Consider the following 21,339-nt stretch of genomic DNA (forward strand, 5'->3'; position numbering starts at 1 on the left):
CCCACCCCAAAGGTCAGCAGTCTCTTAGTCATCCCCTGTACTGTCTGCAGTCTCTGGTCATTTCCTGTACTATGTCCGCAGTCTCTGGTCATCTCCTGTACTATGTCCGCAGTCTCTGGTCATCTCCTGTACTATGTCCGCAGTCTCTGGTCATCTCCTGTACTGTCCGCAGTCTCTGGTCATCTCCTGTACTGTGTCCGCAGTCTCTGGTCATCTCCTGTACTGTGTCCGCAGTCTCTGGTCATCTCTTGTACTGTGTCTGCAGTCTCTGGTCATCTCCTGTACTGTGTCTGCAGTCTCTGGTCATCTCCTGTACTGTGTCTGCAGTCTCTGGTCATCTCCTGTACTGTGTCTGCAGTCTCTGGTCATCTCCTGTACTGTGTCCGCAGTCTCTGGTCATCTCCTGTACTGTGTCCGCAGTCTCTGGTCATCTCCTGTACTGTGTCCGCAGTCTCTGGTCATGTCCTGTACTGTGTCCGCAGTCTCTGGTCATCTCCTGTACTGTGTCCGCAGTCTCTGGTCATCTCCTGTACTGTGTCCGCAGTCTCTGATCATCTCCTGTACTATGTCCGCAGTCTCTGGTCATCTCTTGTACTGTGTCCGCAGTCTCTGGTCATCTCCTGTACTGTGTCCGCAGTCTCTGGTCATCTCCTGTACTATGTCCGCAGTCTCTGGTCATCCCCTGTACTATGTCCGCAGTCTCTGGTCATCTCCTGTACTATGTCCGCAGTCTCTGGTCATCTCCTGTACTATGTCCGCAGTCTCTGGTCATCTCCTGTACTGTGTCCGCAGTCTCTGGTCATCCCCTGTACTATGTCCGCAGTCTCTGGTCATCCCCTGTACTGTCCGCAGTCTCTGGTCATCTCCTGTACTGTCCGCAGTCTCTGGTCATCTCCTGTACTGTGTCCGCAGTCTCTGGTCATCTCCTGTACTGTGTCCGCAGTCTCTGGTCATCTCCTGTACTATGTCCGCAATCTCTTGTCATCTCCTGTACTGTGTCCGCAGTCTCTGGTCATCTCCTGTACTATGTCTGCAGTCTCTGGTCATCTCCTGTACTATGTCTGCAGTCTCTGGTCATCTCCTGTACTGTGTCCGCAGTCTCTGGTCATCTCCTGTACTATGTCCGCAATCTCTTGTCATCTCCTGTACTGTGTCCGCAGTCTCTGGTCATCTCCTGTACTGTGTCCGCAGTCTCTGGTCATCTCCTGTACTGTGTCCGCAGTCTCTTGTCATCTCCTGTACTGTGTCCGCAGTCTCTGGTCATCTCCTGTACTATGTCTGCAGTCCATTGGTTCAGAATATTTTTTTTCTTGTTTTCTGCCTCTAAAACCTAGGCGCGTCTTATGGTCAGGTGCGTCTTATGGAGCGAAAAATACGGTAGTTCTGAAGCAGGCTCAAAATGACAGAATAGACTTTTCAGCGGGTAGTAGAGTTCATATTAACTCCATATTAACTCCCATGGTTCAGATGAAGGCTTGATTGGGAGGAGTATTGTGATCTCTGTGGGATGTAATATCCAAATGCAACACTAGAACATGCTGCAGTTCAGATAAAAAATCTGCCCAATGATATGTCCACTTTACGATTTCAGATTTGTGAGTTTGCATGCATGAACTATTCTTTAACTTGCAATTTCAAAGTGTTTGCAATTTACTTCTGCTTTAAAAAAATATATAAATCACGTAAAACGGACACCTACGTATATTGACTGTTTTCGTTCCTCCCAACATCTGGCGAGTGCAACTTCTGGACCAAAATCCTGATGATACAGATGAAAAGGATAAAATTGACCTAAAAAAAAAAAATCAAAACACAAAAGACATTACTCTGATACAAAACAACATTTGAGATCGACAGGGAAAAACGTAGCTTTAACAAACATCGAAGGAAGAAAAAAAAAAAAATCAAACCAATTTTCATTACTGCCTGCCTTGTAGTTGCATTCAGATAGCGGCGGAATTAAGTCATGTATAGCGAGACAGGATAGCAGCCATCTTGGGCCTGACATCAGCCTGCTTGGGACTTTGTGTCATATATCGCAAGTATGATGATGTCAAGCCCAAAAGATACAGCTATGCGAGGCGAAGCGGAGCCGGACCGGGAACAGATGACATGGCGGGTAAAAATCGTTAATTAGGAATTGCCACGACTGTGCAGCTTCACACAACCACACAATACACAAAAACAACACATATAATAAAGAACATACAGCAATAGTAAAATACACTTTACGATATGAAAGAGTTCTTCCAAAAATATCTGAAAAAAGAAGTTATTGAACATTCAGTGGCTTAGTTTACCTGATTTTTGATTTAGAAAATCTGTTTTCCCTGAATAACTCCAAGCATACAAATGGGTAGACTCCAACTTCGTATAAGAGAACCAGTCTAGCGCATTATCCTTAGTCACCGTTTATTAAAAAAGGGGAAATAGGTGGTTATACTCACAAACCGAGAAGAAGGACAAGCTCATCACAAACATCCAACTACACAGCCACTGGAACCGCTATGCATACTTCCCGTTTCCTGGGAAATTTTCACACGGGTCTGCAGATGTTGACATGGTGGGTCCCCTCTTCATCAGAGCTAAAAGCTCCAACTTTGCTCTTACCCCATAGGACCCCACTCCCATCAATTTTGAGGCTGAATCAGTCCACGTGTGAAGCTAGCATCTTTATCCTATAATTTTTGGTGTTAATGTTTCAGATAGATATAGTTGGGGATGAAACCTTACATGTTCTGCATCTCACCCTTGTTTGGGATTAGCTATTTCCCATTCATATACTGCCATGGTGTTAATGAGGGAAAACTAAAAATTGTTATCAAATATTTAGCATAATTTTCCTTTCCTGATCAACTCCATGGCAGCAAAGGGTTCCTTCTGGTTGTTGAGTAGGCTAGCTATAGAACACGTGGACTGGACCAGCCTCAACATTTATGGAAGTGGGGTCCTATGTGATCGAAACCTTACATGTTCTGCATCCCACCCTTGTTTAGAGCTAGCTATTTCCAATTCATATGCTGCCATGGTGTTAATGAGGGAAAACTGAAAATTGACAAATATTTACCATAATTTTCCTTCCCTGATTAACTCCATGGCAGAATAGGGTCCCTTCTGGTAGTTGAGTAGGCTAGTTATAGAACATGTGAACTGGATCAGTCTCAAAATGTATGGAAGTGGGATCCTATGTGATTGAAACCTTACATGTTCTGCATCCCACCTTTGTTTAGGGCTAGCAATTTCCCATTCATATGCTGCCATGGTGTTAATGAGGGAAAACCGAAAATTGACAGATATTTACCACAAATTTCCTTTCCTGATTAACTCCATGGCAGCAAAGGGTCCCTTCTGGTAGTTGAGTAGGCTAGCTATAGAACACGTGAACTGGATCAGCCTCAAAATTTATGGAAGTGGGGTCCTATGTGATCGAAACCTTACATGTTCTGCATCTCACCCTTGTTTAGGGCGAGCTATTTCCCATTCATATGCTGCCATGGTGTTAATGAAGGAAAACTGAAAATTAACAAATATAGGCTAGCTATAGAACACGTGAACTGGATCAACCTCAAAATAGGGGTCCTATGTGATTGAAGCCTTACATGTTCTGCATCCCACCCTTGTTTGGGATTAGCTTTTTTCCATTCAAATGCTGTCATGGTGTTAATGAGGAAAAACTAAAAATGATCAAATATTTGCCATAATTTTCCTTTCCTGATTAACTCCATGGCAGCATAGGGTCCATTCCATTTGTTGAGTAGGCTAGTTATGTGCACAGGATCAGCCTCAAAATGTATCTCTTGTGACCCTTCACCTGACCTAACGTGTATTCATTAATAATTGTTTTAAGGAGCAAAATGAATTTCTAAATTAATTTTTGATTTACATTTGACGTCAAATGCATAACTTCCAACAACATAACGGTAGAGGAGCAAATATGACCTGCAGTTGGAAACTTTGGGCTTGATTTACTAAAACTGGAGAGTGCAAAATCTTGTGAAGCTGTACCTGGTAGCCAATTGGCTTCTAACTTCAGCTTGTTCAATTAAGCGTCGACAAAAGCCCTGGAAGCTGATTGGTTTCTATGCACAGCTGCACCGGATTTTGCATTCTCCAGTCTTGACAAATGAATCCCACTGTGCAGTAAGGTACTTAAAGGATAAGTACACCTTACAATAAGTTCCATCGTTCAACGTACGAAGTTTCAAGCATGTTCCAATCCTGTAAAGCTGGGTACACTCATTTTTTTTCATTCAACCCAGTGGGCTTAACAAAAAAAAAACCCAGACAGATCGCCGTACCATCACAAACAATGTTGGTGCGACGATCCCCCCATTGTGCCTTTGTGTTCTGACACGGGGATTCCTCCCACCAGAACACATTGATCAGGGCATGCAGCCTTTGTCTGCAAACGCTGATCTTTGTAGGACTTACGAACAAGTTGAACTTATGAACGAGCTGTAGGAACGGAACTTGTTCGTAAATAGGAGGCAAAAGTCTGGTTCGGTGATATATGGAGTATGCTCTCTAGTTCTGGTCACTAGTCCTCAGGAAGGATGTCCTGGAACCAAAGAGAGTCTAGAGAAGGGCAACAAAGTTAACAAGAAGACTGGAGAACCTCATTTACCAGGAACGGCTACAGATATTAACCACTTCCATACCGGGCACTTTTACCCCCTTCCAGCCCGGGCCAATTTTCAGGTTTCAGCGCTCTCACACTTTGAATGACAATTGCGCGATCGTGCAACACTGTACCCAAACTGAAATTTTATCATTTTCTTCTTGCTTATAGCAAAGAATTACTTTGCTATAAGCAAGCATTTACCTGAATGACATCGATTAATTCAGGGGGGGGGGTTTTGTGATTAGCTGTGATTTGGCCACGGCTAATCACATGAAACAGCTGGGCTGTGATTGGCCCAGCTTGTGCATGTGATCGCTGTGACCATTCACAGCTAGACACACTTGTATACAATGGATGGCATAAAAGGAAGCCATCCATTGTATACAACTGTCATGTGACCTGCTGTGATTGGTCACAGCAGGTCACATGGTACTGGCAAAGGGGCTGGTACACAGATCTGTCATCGGCCGTGTCCGAGGTACACGGCCGGTGACAGATTGCGCCGCCCTGCGGGCATGCGCAATGCAAGCTCTGAAAAAGACACCATATGGCGTCCACCCAGAGGGATGAGGTTTTCGCCCAGCTGCCATCTGGCTATAGGCCTGGCGGCAACTAGTTAAAAACGTATTTTTCCTGGAGAAGAGACTCTTGAGAGGGAATATGATAGCGGTATACAAATATCTCAATGGCGATTCTGGCATAAAGGATAAACTATTCAGTCTCAGAGAGTATAAGAATACACGGGGCCACTCACTGAAATCGGAGAAGTGGTTTCCCCTTAAACTGCGTAGGGGTTTTTTTTCACTGTCAGAGCAGTAAGGATGTTGAACTCTCTTCCACAATCGATGGTGTCAGCGGAAAGTATTGAGTTTCAAAAAACTCTTGGATGGGCTTCTTAGAGAACACAACATACAGGGATATGAGTCTTAAGATGAACACACACACCCGCATGGTTGGAACTGGATGGACTGGTGTCTTTATCCAACCTTACCAACTGTGTAACTACTGAATTACCCTGTGGGGTAGAGGCGAGGGTGGAGTCTACCCATTCTTACACTGCCATGGCGTTAATCAGGAGAGGAAAATTACAGTAAGTATTTAATAACAATTTTCTGTTTCCGTTAAAAAGGACATTTTTTTTACAATTTTCTGTTTTTGGATATGGTGAGATAGGTGTGTCCCTACACAGGCATTCTGTTAGCGAAAGCTGCAGATTAGAAAACAAATGAAAGCAACTTTTGTATGGATCTTAAATGTTTATGTAAGATTCAAGGGATTGGGTTTACATTTACTTTCATTCAACATTTCTGATAATAATTGACATGAATTAATACATTTTTCAAAACAATACAAAATATAACAAATCAGTTTTTTTTTCTTTTTCTTGTTTTTGTAATTCTGCTCTACAGCCTGTGTTTCAACATGACACAAAGAAGATTTGGCTCAAAAATATTTGTAGGCAGTAAATTTAGAGCAGTGGTCTCCAAACTGCGGCCCTTTGCTTGCCTTTAGCTGGCTCTTAGGGCATCATTCCTCCTGCAGAAAATATGATAAGGCACCATTCCTTTCACTGACACCCAACAGCGGGGCATAATTCCTCCCACAGACACCAACAATGGGACAATATTTCTTCTACTGATGCCAATGATGGAGCACTATTCCTCCCACTGATACCAATGATGGAGCACTATTCCTCCCACTGATACCAATGATGGGGCACTATTCCTCCCACTGATACCAATGATGGGGCACTATTCCTCCCACTGATACCAATGATGGGGAACTATTCCTTTCACTGACACCAATGATGGGGCACTATTCCTTCCACTGACACAAATGATGGGGCACTATTCCTCCCACTGACACCAATGACTGGGCACTATTCCTTCCACTGACGCCAATGATGGGGCACTATTCCTCCCACTGACGCCAATGATGGGGCACTATTCCTTCCACTGACACCAATGACTGGGCACTATTCCTTCCACTGATGCCAATGATGGGGCACTATTCCTTCCACTGATGCTAATTATGGGGCACTATTCCTTCCACTGACGCCATGATGGGGCACTATTCCTTCCACTGACACCAATGATGGGGCACTATTCCCCCCACTGACACCAATGATGGGGCACTATTCCCCCCACTGACACCAATGATGGGGCACTATTCCCCCCACTGACACCAATGATGGGGCACCATTCCTTCCACTGATGCCAATGATGGGGCACTATTCCTTCCATTGGCACCAACATTGGGGCACTATTCCTTCCACTGATGCCAATGATGGGGCACTATTCTCCCCACTGACACCAATGATGGGGCACTATTCCTTCCACTGACGTCAATAATGAGGCACTATTCCTTCCATTGACGCCAATGATGGGGCACTATTCTTTCCACTACCGCCAATGATGGGGTACTATTACTTCCACTGATGCCAATTATGGGGCATTATTCCTTCCACTAACGCCAATGATGGGGCACTATTCCTCCCACTGACACCAACGATGGGGCACTATTCCTCCCACTGACACCAATGACTGGGCACTATTCCTTCCACTGACGCCAATGATGGGGCACTATTCCCCCCACTGACACCAATGATGGGGCACCATTCCTTCCACTGATGCCAATGATGGGGCATTATTCCTCCCATTGACGCCAATGATGGGGCACTATTCCTTCCATTGGCACCAACAATGGGGCACTATTCCTTCCACTGATGCCAATTATGGGGCACTATTCCTCCCACTGACACCAATCATGGGACACTATTCCTCCCACTGACAGACACCAATGATGGGGCATTATTCCTTCCACTAACGCCAATGATGGGGCACTATTCCTTCCATTGCCACTAACAATGGGGCACTATTCCTTCCATTGCCACTAACAATGGGGCACTATTCCTTTCATTGACACTGATGGGGCACTAGTCCTGCCACTAATACCCATGATGGGACACTAGTCCTCCAGCTACTGATCATAGGTGCTATGTAATTCCTTTTTTTTTTTTTACTCCTGTTGACCACTAAACATTGTCTACTCCACTGACATTGGGGCATTTTCTAACCCTACTAGCCTCAGTCTGGCTCCTCTAAAGTCTAATGGACACTTAACCGGCCCTTTGTTTAGAAAGTTTGGAGACCCCTGATTTACAGCAGCAGGAAATTACAAATTGGTGTCTAATTTTAATCGAACCTGTTGGCCAAACCTTTTGCTTTCTTACACCAATGTTACCACTAACGACTCAACAGGAAAAAGATCAAACATTGTGCTCATCTCTGCTTAGATTTTTTTTAATACATTGATGAGTTTTATGCTCAGATCTGACTGTATAATTATATCAAACGGTTTGAAACATAAAGAACGGCAATGTTATGTGGTCATCACAACCATTTCATAAAACCCCTCCACAACTTCTCACCCCTTCCCCAAAATCTGTCAATGAGAACTAGTGACACCCAGTTTAGTCCTATGTGCTGAGTGCTTTGGTAATTAGAAAAAGATTCACGTGGTTTGAGATACGACATTCAGATCCAATCCTGAAAATGGCCTTTTCCTGATAATTTCTGCATCAGCCCGACCCCCCCCCCCCCCAGATCTTCCTCTGATTAAAACGCTGGAAGTTACATAATAACACATTAAAGCATAATTAAAGGCAAAAACATTTTCGGGGGGATTTGGATAAGAGTGGTAAGGGATTAGAACCTCTCCTAAAGTCCCCATTCACACTTGAAAACGCACCATGAGGAATCACATTATTTTCAATGGGCCCAGTCATACCTGTTGTGTTGCCTGTATGTGAAGCAGAATCGTGTTTCTGTCCCCATAGACTTTAATGAGAGTTTCAGAAAAACATGTTTATGTGGGCTTTCGGGCACTCCCATTTTAAAGCCTAATGCAGGCCATAGATGGGTTGAACATCGGCCGATTTAAAAAAAACAAAAAAAAAACAAAAAATCAGTCGTTTGATCAGCCGATGTTACCACCAACATTAAAAAAAATCAGCCGATTTTTGTCCCGTCTATGGCCGGCATTAACCCCATAACTTCAGTCCCTTGCAGAGACAGGGGAGCACACCATACAATGAGAAGAAGAAGAAGGAAGGAAGAAGAAGGAGGAAGAGGAAGAAGGAAGAAGGAGGAAGGAGAAGAAGGAAGAAGAAGGAAGAAGAAGGAAGGAGAAGAAGGAAGAAGGAGAAGAAGGAAGAAGGAGAAGAAGGAGGAGAGGAAGAAGGAGAGGAAGAAGGAAGAAGAGGAAGAAGGAAGAAGAGGAAGAAGGAAGGAGAAGGAGGAAGAAGAAGGAAGAAGAAGGAGGAAGAAGGAGGAAGAAGAAGGAAGAAGAAGAAAAAGGAAGAAGAAGAAGAAGGAAGAAGAAAGAAGAAGAAGGAAGAGGAAGAGGAAAAAGAAGGAGGAAGAAGAAGGAAGAAGAAGGACTAAGAAGAAGAAGAAGAAAGAAGAAGGAGGAAGAAGAAGGAAGAAGAAGAAAAAGGAAGAAGAAGAAGAAGGAAGAAGAAAGAAGAAGAAGGAAGAGGAAGAGGAAAAAGAAGGAGGAAGAAGAAGGAAGAAGAAGGACTAAGAAGAAGAAGAAGGAAGAAGAAGTAGGAAGAAGAGGAAGAAGGAAGAAGAAGAAAAAGGAAGAAGGAAGAAGAAGAAGGAGGAAGAAGAAGGAAGAGGAAGAAGAAGAAGAAGAAGAAGAAGAAGAAGAAGAAGGAAGAGGAAGTAGAAGGAAGAAGAAGGGGAAGAGGAAGAGGAAAAAGAAGGAAGAAGAAGGAGGAAGAAGAAGGAAGAAGAAGGAGGAAGAAGAAGGAAGAAGAAGGAAGAAGAAGGAGGAAGAAGAAGGAAGAAGAAGAAGGAGGAAGAAGAAGAAGGAAGAAGAAGGAAGAAGAAGAAAAAGGAAGAAGGAAGAAGAAGAAGAAGAAGGAGGAAGAAGAAGAAGAAGAAGGAGGAAGAAGAAGAAGAAGAAGGAGGAAGAAGAAGGAAGAAGAAGGAGAAAAAGGAAGAGGAAGAAGAAAGAAGGAGGAAGAAGGAAGAGAAGGAAGAAGAAGAATTGCAGTCCGCGATTATATTTTATATGAAAAAGTCTTGCGGTTGCAACAAATGTATCCATTTCTATCCAAATAAAAACATTGTAATACATTATTTGGATACAGATGGATACATTGTTGCAACCGCAAGACTTTTTCATATAAAATATAATCGCGGACTGGAATTCTTCTTTTTCTTCTTCATGCAGGTCACGGCTCATGCGCAGATTTTTTATCGGTAAAATGATCCGCCGATTTGTCCATCATTGCTGGGAAAATCGGCCGATTGTCAAAATCGGCCGCAAATTTTCCCCCATGCCCGATAAAAAAAATGTGCCAAAACCCCGAACAGCCGACCAATTATCCCACTATCGGTGCGAAAATCGGCCGAAAAACGGCCAATTTTCAACCTGTCTATGGTCAGCATAAGGGGACAAAAACATCTGATTCTGTACTGAGTCAGGTCTATACAATCCCCTGGCTATGCTCATGTTAGGTGTAAATGGGGGTCGAGGTTTTTATCGCTGTCTTTGTCCATGTTGGGGAGATTTACTTGGACCACCAATAAAAGTGAGAGCAAATCCAACATTTTGAGTTGCCCCCAAAACAGGAGGAGAGGAGAAATCTTCCAATAGGGAAACTGGTCCCTGTAACAACTGTCTAAAAGGGGATATCCTTTACTTCCTCTTGAGTCTGCAGGACAGAACGTCCCAATCGCTGATCATTGTATTCTCATGGATTTGAATGGTCTCATGTATGGTCAGTAGACATGTGCAGAATGAAAACATGTGTTTCCTTTCGATTTATTTAAATAATTTTGTTTAGTTAAATTCATTCAATTCTTCTAATTAATTTTCGGAATTTGTTTAGTTTTGATTTGTTTGTTCGTTTTTAATTAAAATTTTCCAAATTCAGTCGAATTGAATTTAATTCCAATGATTCAAAAAGTATCGAATTCAAATTATGGAAGATGGTTATAGTCTATTTTGTTCTAATGTTTTTTTTATCCTATTCTTTTGCAATCTATTTTTTTCCAATTGGAATTTATACTATTCAAAATTTGAACTTTGAAAGACGGGTATATTCTTTCGATTTTTATTCTACTCTATTCTTTTCTATTTTATTCCTTTATTTTCTAGTCTATTTTTTTATTTTATCTTTTCTTTCGTTTTTCTCTATTCTTTTTTATTCTATTCTGTTTTATTCTAATCTATTCTTTTGCAATTTTGGAAGGTGGCTTTGTTCTCTTCTATTTCTTTTTTATACTATTCTGTTTTTTTATTATTTTCCATTCTATTATTTAATTTTCTATTCTATTCCTTTATTTTCCATTCTATTATTTTCTTTTCTATTTTATTCCTTTATTTTCCATTCTATAATTTTTTTTCCATTCTATTCCTTTATTTTCCATTCTATTATTTTCTTTTCTATTTTATTCCTTTATTTTATATTCGATTTTTTTCTTTTCTTTTTGATTCTATTCTGTTTTATTCTAACCTATTCTTTTGCAATTTTCGAAGGTGGCTTTATTCTATTCTATTTCTTTTTTATACTATTCTATTCTTTTGTTATTTTCCATTCTATTATTTTCTTTTCTATTCAATTCCTTTATTTTCCATTCTATTATTCTCTTTTCTATTTTATTCCTTTATTTTCCCATTCTATTATGTTTTTTTCTATTCTATACCTTTATTTTCCATTCTATTATTTTTTTTTTCTATTTTATTCCTTTATTTTCCATTATATAATTTTTTTTCTATTCTATTCCTTTATTTCCCATTCTATTATTTTATTTTCTATTTTATTCATTTATTTTCTATTCTATCTTATTCTATTCTTTTATTTTCTATTCTGTTTTACTCTATTATTTTCTATTCTATCCTATTCTTTTATATTCTAGTGCATTCTTTTCTATTCTATTTCTTTATTTTCTATTCTATTTTATTCTATTCGTGTTTTCAAATCTAATTTCATTTTCAAATTTGATTAGAATTCCGGACAAAATTTTGTTTCAATAATACGAACTTACGATTGTAATTCTGAAATCCGAATACACCCGAATCTCCAAATAATGAAAAATTTGCATGGATTTCGATTCAGAACGAAACGGACTGCACATGCCTAATAGCCAGCCTTAGAGGCACTAGCAAACTTAGATGGACTTGACAACTAGACATGAATTGACAACTAGACTTGACTCGACAGACAGCTTGGTCAGGAAAAAGAAGTTTTATTTATTTATTTCAGGTACTTATATAGCTCCGTCAATTTACGCAGCGCTTTACATATATATTGTACATTCACATCAGTCCCTAACCCTCAAGGGGCGTACAATCTAAGGTCCCTAACTTACATTCATACATACACATACTAGGGCCAATTTAGACAGGAGCCAATTAACCTACCAGCATGTCTTTGGAGTGTGGGAGGAAACTGGAGTACCCGGAGGAAACCCACGCAGGCACAGGGAGAACATGCAAATTCCAGGCAGGAGGTGCCGTGGTTGGGAAGTTGAAACATAACAGAGTTAATGGAAGGATCACCAAGTCATACAACATTTTTTGGATTTTCCCCTCACAGTTCCACATTAAGCAACCATTGTGTTAAGTAATCTCCGATATCTATGAATGGGCCATGTTTAATGTTAGTTGTAGTCTGCCTATGGAAAGAACACACTCAGTATAACTGAAATGGACAATTTAGTTATTTATATCTTTTTTGTACAAATATTCAATAGAGTGACTGTAAAATACTTTACCAATATGGAGACCAAAATTGGAGCTTTGATGATCCACCAGAGGTGGGACTCGATTGTGTCCCAGCACCTGCGTAGAGATAACATGGCGATAAAACCACAAATGTTTTTGACACAAGTGAAATAAAAACTTTATTCTAACATGGGTACAATGAGCCAAACTGGTTTGGATTTGCTTAACCCCTCAGTGCCTGAGGGTAACTCAAACCTCGACGCCCAGATCCAATTTTGTAACGAGGTTTTTAAAAACGCAAAACGGCGAGCAGAGAACGGGTCGTAACGACCTACTAGGCCCATTCCTGGTCTTGTAGCGGTCATGTCCTTGATATCATACATTATAAAATAGGTCATGATATATGAAGTAAATTCATTTTTGGCAGACGTTGCAGTCCACTATGAACGTCTTCCGACAAATCAACGTCTTGTGACAGCTCTGTTTATAATAAATAGATTTCGGGTGACAACATGGCTGAAATATGGCTCTTGAAAGGGGTTGCATTAGTGCATTTTCTGGTTCAGCAATTTTGCTGATGCATTTTTTTTTTTTTTTTTACAAATCATACATTAACATAATTTTGTGTAGGAGAAAAAAAGGAACAGTAAAAGATACTTGTATGAACACTGCAAAGTAAATATATATCTTAAGCACAGCTTTCAGAATAAAAGAAACACTGTTTCAAGTGAAAAGCTTTCTTACCCAGTATCGTCAAAGTAAACTCTCGCTAGGGTCCATGCTGTGATAAATACAGATGGCGCACCTACAGATAAAATACATTTCGCTTGTCAGAGTGAAATTCATTTGGAAAATACACTGCTATAGCTATTGATTACGTGCCAGAGATAATTTGTCGGAGGTCGGGGGGTAGTCGTATTGTTCCGGGAATTCTCTGTATTGATCTGTAAACCTCTTCCATTATGAAACTCATACTTCCCAAGCGCATTCTTATGTTTTTTTTAAATGAGGTTTGTGGAATAAAAAGGGAATATGCTTGTTGCAAGGAATTCAGGAGTACCTTCACTATATGGGCAAAGGTATGTAGACACCTCACTATCACAACTATCTTTAGGCCCTCGAACCCCTCGTGTTTTGTTTTGTTACTGTATTGTCTCATGTTCTGTCCCCCACTATAATGTACAGCGCTGAGCAAATCTTTTGGCGCTATATAAATACTGTATAATAATAATAGTATAAAAAGAATGAGGAACCAAAACATTCAGATATTTCCAGAGATGGGTACTGTTAACCGCTTGCCGCCCTGCCACTGTATATATACGTGTGCAGGGCGGCACTCAGGCACAAAACCACGTTTTAAAACGGGTTCCGCGCTCCCCGACATTTTCGCTGGCAGGGGGTGCGCGCGCGCTCCCGCCGACCCGCGGGTGACACCATTTGATCCCGGAGGGATCAATCATTAGATTTCAGCCAGTGATGTCTGGCTGAAATCAGATGATCGGTCCCTGTCCTATGCTGTCCTGTGTTGAAGTTTACACAGGACAGGATATGATGTCATTCTTCTCTGCCTGGACACATTCCGTTCCAGACAGAGAAGAAGAAACAGTAAAAGTGAGTAAAACACTACACAATTACAGTTAGAACACTCTAGGTCACATTTAACCCCTTGATCACCCCCCCCCCCGCAGTTAACCCCTTCTCTGCCCTGTCACCAGTGTCACTGATCAGTGAACTGATTTTTACTGATCACTGTATCAGTGTCACTGGCGACTTCCGATAGGGTTAGCGCCCCTCCCAGATAGCACCAGTTTGCCCGCTAGTACACCAGTAATCCCAATTAACCCCTTAATCCCCCCCCCCTCAGTTAACCCCTTCATTGCCCTGTCACCAGTGTCACTGATCAGTGAACCGATTTTTACTGATCACTGTATCAGTGTCGCTGGCGACTTCAGATAGTGTTAGCGCCCCTCCCAGATAGCGCCAGATTTCCCGCCAATACACCAGTAATGCCGTCTAACCCCTTGATCCCCCCCCCCCCCGAGTTAACCCCTTCACTGCCCTGTCACCAGTGTCATTGATCAGTGAACAGATTTTTACTGATCACTGTATCAGTGTCGCTGGCGACTTCCAATAGTGTTAGCACCCCTCCCAGATAGCGCCAGTTTGCCCGCCAGTACACCAGTAATCCCATTTAACCCCTTGATCGCCCCCCCCCCAGTTAACCCCTTCACTGCCCTGTCACCAGTGTCATTGATTGCAGTGAACAGATTTTTACTGATCACTGTATTAGTGTCACTGGTGACTTCCGATAGTGTTAGCGCCCCTCCCATATAGCACCAGTTTGCCCGCTAATGCATGGGATTTTTTTTTACCAAAAACATGTAGCAGAATACATTTTGGCTTGAATTTATGACTAACTTTGAGTTTGCAATATATTTTTTATAGCTGAAAGTAGAAAATATTGTTTTTTTCAAAATGTTTGTGTTTTTTTTGTTTATAGCGCAAAAAATAAAAAGCGCACAGATGATAAAATACCATCAAAAGAAAGCTCTATTTGTGTGAAAAAAAGGACGTAAATTTCGTTTGGGTAAAGCATTGCATAACCGCGCAATTATCATTTGAATTAGTGCAGCGCCAAACAGCAAAAAGAGGCCTGGTCATTAAGGGGGGTAAATCCTCAGGAGCTCAAGTGGTTAAGGATACCGCATACAAAGACATTTTAGACTGGGGTTTCTCGACTAGGGTTCCTCCAGAGGTTGCTAGGGGTTCCTTGAACAATGGCTATTTCTGCCTCTCAGATAAATTCCCACTGACACCACTGTTCTTCAGCTATCTGTAAGGGAGCAATTTTTCCCAATGACCACAAGTGTAAGGTGCATTCTTCCCACTGAGCATCACACCATGGTGCATCATGAGTTGTAGATATAGTCATATTTAGCAGGGCTTCCCCAGGGCCAGAAAGGTATTTCAAGGGTTCCACTATGTTGAAAAGGTTGAGAAAGGCTCTTTTAGACAGTTGTCCCCCTTCAACCTTATGACAACAGTTGGGGGAGGGCCTATATGTATTTGTGACCTGTGCACAAAGCCAGCTCCATAAAGACATGGTTTGATCAGGTTAATAGGAAAGAACTTGAGTGTCCTGCACAGAGCCCTGACCTAAACCCTACTGAACACCTTTGGGATGAATTGGAACAGGTCAAGTCTTCTCAACCAACATCTCCATAAAGGCATGGTTTGACCAGTTTGGTGTGGAAGAATTAGAATGTCCTGCACAGAACCCTGACTTAAACCCTAATGAACACCTTTGGGATGAATTGGAACAAGTCAGGTCTTCTCAACCAACATCTCCATAAAGACATAGTTTGATCAGTTTGGTGTGGAAGAACTCGAGTGTCCTGCACAGAACCCTGACTTAATCCCTACTGAACAGCTTTGGGATGAATTGGAAAAAGGCAAGTCTCCTCAACCAACATCTCCATAAAGGCATGGTTTGACCAGTTTGGTGTGAAAGAACTCCAGTGTCCTGCACAGAACTCTGACTTAAACCCTACTGAACACCTTTGGGATGAATTGGAACAGGTCATGTCTTCTCAACCAACATCTCCATAAAGGCATGGTTTGACCAGTTTGGTGTGGAAGAACTAGAGTGTCCTGCACAGAGCCCTGACCTCAACCCTACTGAACACCTTTGGGATGAACTGAAACCCTCAATGTGAGCCAGGTCTCCTTATCCAACATCAGTACCTAACCTCACAAATGCTCTTTTGGCTGGAAATTACATCAATTCCCCCAGACACACTCCAAAATCTCATGGAATGATTTTCTTTATAGTTTAACTGGTTTTGAAATGGTCAGATGTCCAAAAATGTTGGCCTTATGGTGTATTGTTTAACATTTGAGACCTCTTGACCCTTCAGAGTATGCAAGCTCTGTCATTTTCCAAAAGGACTAGTGCACCAATATTAACCAGGTGCAAGCTTCAATGAGCTTTCTGCTTGTTCAAGTTTTGCCACTGATACAGTAAACCTGCCGACCTTTTTAGACTTGTAAATGTCCCTCATAAACGTAGACATCACAACTTGCCTGCCTTTCTGATCCTGGCTTCATTATGTTACTAAGGGCTTGATTTCACCAATTTAAGGGCAAATCCTGGATCCAAGTTCTATCCAAATGCCACTTTCCTGCCCAATAACTGCAACTTGGGACCAATAAGTAAACGCTCTTTGAACATGTGACAGGTGAATAGGGCTTAGCTTCATATTAATGGAAAAGGAGGACATTGGTGGAGTGGAAAGTCATCAAATGCCAACACCTATTAAAGGGGAAAGCAAAATAGATGGCAATAGGTCTCGAAACTCGTCTGATTGATAATACTCCAAAGTAAGGTCAGCTGGTGCAACAATAGAGGAGTGTGTTGATCTGTTTATTTAAAGTGACTCTGTCACCAGATGAAACTATTTAGAAAGAGTCTTTCTGTAAAGAAAGGAGCTAATACTCACCTGTTATGTGCACCATCAATATTTGCTCCCTTATAGAGTTCTGGCAACTGGGGAACCTTAAGGACCTACAACACTTCTGGGTGGTTTTGGGTGTCTGGACCTCTGTTGCCCGCTGCAGTTCAATCCATTGTCTCCTATGTGTCCTACCACCCTCATAGCTCTTCAAAGGTGTGAAAATCAATAGCACAACAGATAAGTATTAATTCTAAAGGAAGACCTTTTTAAAATTTTTAATCTAGCAACAGCGTTGCTTTAACAGTGTTCTAGAATCCCAAGTGTCATTGAATGGTTGCCCATGAATCTGAAGACTTGTTTTAAATATTTTACTTACCCCATCCAATAAGGATGTACCACCAGAAGTACTTTTTCTCTGAGAAGAAGGAGATGACGAGCAGAGTGTGGAGGTAAAGGCCTTCAACCAGAAGCCAGAAGAAGTTGGCCATAATGCAGTACTGGAAAAACACCATTGCAGCTTTGCATCCAGCCTGGAATAAAACATATGATAGTAAAAAGAGGTGAGATATTAAAAATCAGTAGATTCAAAACTCCACACCAGATGTGTCCAATGCCAGCCCTCTATGCCAGGATCCTCACCTAATTAGGTTCTCTGTAGTCAAAGAGTCAAAGTTAAATTACACATGAATATTTCATATTTATTATCCTTGTGGTATGCTGCTTCAGAAAGAAAACAAAAAAACAGCGCATATCTGATTTTCACTACTCTAACTGGGATGCCTCAACTCAATTTGTTTACTGTGCATATGTAAGCTTACCACAATGCAGCAATTATATGTGAATGGGCCCTTAAAGGTTCTAACCCCTGACCACTCTAAATCTAAAAAAAGAAAAAAATTGCCTTTGGCTATACTTTAGGGGCTGTTAGGAAGTCTTGAGACTGCAATCATTTGAAGAAAAATGCATTTTATCACTTTCAACCATAAAGCAACAATTATGCCCTAGCACCACTTTGCCCAACAAAGAAAAAAAAAACCTTTCCTCAGTTTCCCTGATAGTCCATGTTTTGTGGAATCCATGCAAGTTGTAAAACTACATTGCTGGGAATTGAAACATACTTCAAGCAGGGACCTGGCTTAACAGTGAATCTGGAAATTAGGTTTAAAACTACAATTTGTTCTGTGAACTGGAAAGGAGAGAAATGTCACGACAGCCCTTGTAGTCAACTTGGGGTTCCCCAGGATGCGGAGTCTAATCCCCAGCCTGCTTCTTCACCAGAGCCTCTGATGGTGGGGATGGAGTTGCAGCAAGCTGAGACCAGGTTGCGGCCCCCGGGTACACCCAGCTGAGGAAATTCTGAGGAAAATGGGTCGTTCCAGACATTGTTCAGAAGAACAGTGAACCTTGATTAAAAAGTTGATTGGAGAGGGGAAAACATATAAAGAAGTGCAGAAAATGATCAGCTGCTCAGCTAAAAAGATCACAAATGCTTTAAAATGGCAACCAAAACCTGAAAGACGTGGAAGAAAGCGAAAAACTACCATTGGAATGGATAGAAGAATAGCCAAAATGGCGCGGACTCAGCCAACAATCAGCTCCAGGAAGATGAAAGAAGGTGTGACGTTCCCTGTGAGGACTGTTACAATTAGAAGACGCCTATGTGAAGCCAAGCTATCTGCAAGAAGCCCCCGCAAAGTCCCACTGTTGGAAAAAAGACATGTGCTGAAGAGGTTACAATCTGCCAAAGAGCACATTGACTGGCCTAAAGAGAAATGGGGCAACATTTTGTGGACTGATGAAAGTAAGATTGTTCTTTTTGGGTCTAGTGGCCGGAGACAGTTTGTCAGACGACCCCCAAACACTGAATTCAAGCCACAGTACACTGTGAAGACAGTGAAGCATGGTGGTGCAAGCATCATGATATGGGGATGTTTCTCATACTACGGTGTTGGGCCTATTTATCGCATACCAGGGATCATGGATCAGTTTGAATACATCAGAATACTTGAAGAGGTCATGCTGCCTTATGCTGAAGAGGAAATGCCCTTGAAATAGGTGTTCCAACAAGACAACGACCCCAAACACACCAGTAAACGTGCAACATCTTGGTTCCAGACCAACAAGATTGACGTTATGGAGTGGCCAGCCCAATCCCCGGATCTTAATCCAATAGAAAACTTGTGGGGTGACATCAAAAATGCCGTTTCTGAGGCAAAACCAAGAAATAGAGAAGAACTGTGGAATATGGTCCAATCATCCTGGGCTGGAATACCTGATCACAGGGGCCAGAAGTTGGGTGACTCCATGCAACACAGATGTACAGCAGTTCTCAGAAACAGTGCGACTACAACCAAATATTCATGAAGTCATTCAAAGGAAAGCAAAATCTTCAAACATTTCTCAGTTTATATAGTGAATGTTTGAGTTTGTAAAGAAGAATACAAACACTGCGATTTTTTGAACCGTCTAATATTCACTTTTCATTTTTTTAGAGGAAAAACACAAATTTGATGTATTTTTCTTCATGTTTTGATTTGGAATAGAATGTGTCGTGTTCCCAATGCATTTGTGTGGATGGAAATAAAAGCTATTAGAAGGATTTTCAGCTCTATTCACTTTTTTCAACACACTGCTATTATTTTGAACACAACTGTACATTTGTTTGTGTGTGTTTCTTTCTGGGGTTTTTTTTCTCCCCCTCTCAACATCTCTTCTAACATTCTGCTTTGTGAAGTAGTACTGCCTGGACCTTGAAGAAGAGAACATACCCCGAAAGCTTATTCTCAAAATTGTATGTTACTGCAAATAAAAAAAGTAGCACATCAGTACTCAATTGAGACTGTTTCAGAGAAATACATAAGCAGAGACAGCAGTATTTGTTGAGATTAGCTTAAGTGTGAGTTGCTCATTAACTTTTCTTTTGTTTCCAAGGGTGGGAAGGTGTCTGGTGGAGGGAGTCATTAAGGCCATCTGGCAGGGGGTCTTCATGAGGAACTTAAGGTGTGAATGGTCATTAACATATCTTTTGTTTCCAAGGGTGGGAAAGGCCTGAGGTGTGAATTGGTCATTACAATGTGTGACAAGCTTGGTAGGAACATCCTGTGTTCAGTGTTTTGTCCATCTGAGCACCTTGAAAATGCTTTGCATGCATTTTTTATGATGAAAAAAGGCTCTGGACAGCATCGGGAACTGGAAGAGTTAAAAAAAAAATTTAAATTGCAAACGTTTATAAACGTGATTTGCCACGTTTAGCGTTTGAAACGCTGATAAAATCGACTACTAAATGCAAGTTTTCTGCGTCACTGGTCACGGCTCATGCGCATATTCTTTTCAGAAAAACAATTGTACGATTTGACCATCGAGTCGAAAATCGGTAGTTTTTCATGAATCTTCCAACATTCCCGATCACCGAAAAGGGGAGGAGCCATGAATATAGGTCGGTGCCGTTGACCCACTAGCAGAGCTAAAATCGTCCAATTATTCTTAGGTCCGATTTTCGGACGAAAAGTCGGTCAAATTTCAACCCATGTATGGCCGGCATAAGTTTTAAAAGGTCCAGTTGAGTTTTTTCTGGTCGCTGAACATGCCAGTAATTGTTTCGGCATGAAGCAAAGCATTAGGACAATGGCAGGTGAGCACCTCTATCTGCAGCTTAACCACTTCCCGTCTGGCCGCTGTATATAAACGGCCGGACGGCAGCAGTGCAGGGGCGGGTTGCCGTTCATAAACGGCGTCCGCCATTTTGGATTGTGCACGCTCCCTGAGATCCGGTGCCCACTTTGTCATTTGGACACAGCAGAAGACCGATCACTGTACAGGACCTCTGTGTGAGGTCCCGATCATGTGATCACTGATTGGCCAATCAGTGATCACATGAATAGGTGTAGCAAGATGTCACTTCCTGACATCATTGCTTACTATGTGTGAAATATGTGAATGATCACAGAGGTCACATGGTACAGGGCTATTCACAACAGCCTTGTACCATGTGACAAGCCATGACCAATCACAGCTCTCACAGTATTTCTCAATGGCTGCAAGAATGCAGCCAGGGAGAAGGAGACATGATTGCTTTTACAGCCTTTATGGGTGTAAACGCAATCAGTGTAAAAAAAAAAAAATCTTCATCATCCCCCAAAAGTAGTACAGTGTGACACTACTGCTTGGGTGACAGTATGTAAAAAAAAACAAAAAACCCATAAATAATAATATAAAAAATAAAATAAAAATGTAAAAAAATTGTTTGAAAATTATCATTTTTGGTTATAAACTAATTTGGGTTATTTTTTAACTGAATACATTTTGGCCAAGATTCATGAAGAAAGATTTGCTAAATTTTATAAGAAAAACACTTTTTTTTTTAAATTTTGGACTGTTTCATTTATATAGCAAAAAAAAAAAAAAAAATCCCAGCGGTGAATAAATACCACCAAAATAAAGTTTTATCTGTCTCAAAAAATGCTAAAACAAATTCATATGGGTACAGTGTTGCATGACCGCGCAATTGTCATTCAAAGTGGGATA

At 41.4% G+C, this 21,339-nt stretch overlaps 1 protein-coding gene across 2 annotated transcripts in view; it reads right to left on the reverse strand.

Moving 5' to 3' along the window:
• VIPR1 (vasoactive intestinal peptide receptor 1) overlaps window positions 1-21,339 on the reverse strand; it is a 461,909-nt gene that overhangs the window by 72,510 nt on the left and 368,060 nt on the right. For both annotated transcript variants that reach the window (XM_089689032.1, XM_089689033.1), the window contains exons 7-10: window positions 17,192-17,345; window positions 13,106-13,166; window positions 12,412-12,478; window positions 1,700-1,791 (exon numbers count right to left, since the gene is read on the reverse strand). In XM_089689032.1, the coding sequence (XP_089545158.1) occupies window positions 1,700-1,791; window positions 12,412-12,478; window positions 13,106-13,166; window positions 17,192-17,345 (374 nt within the window). The remainder of the gene's footprint in view (window positions 1-1,699; window positions 1,792-12,411; window positions 12,479-13,105; window positions 13,167-17,191; window positions 17,346-21,339) is intronic.

This window comes from Staurois parvus, unplaced genomic scaffold (genome assembly GCF_062004578.1).
Source record: "Staurois parvus isolate SC_StPar_1 unplaced genomic scaffold, SC_StPar_1.0 ptg000467l, whole genome shotgun sequence".
Lineage (NCBI taxonomy): Eukaryota > Metazoa > Chordata > Amphibia > Anura > Ranidae > Staurois > Staurois parvus.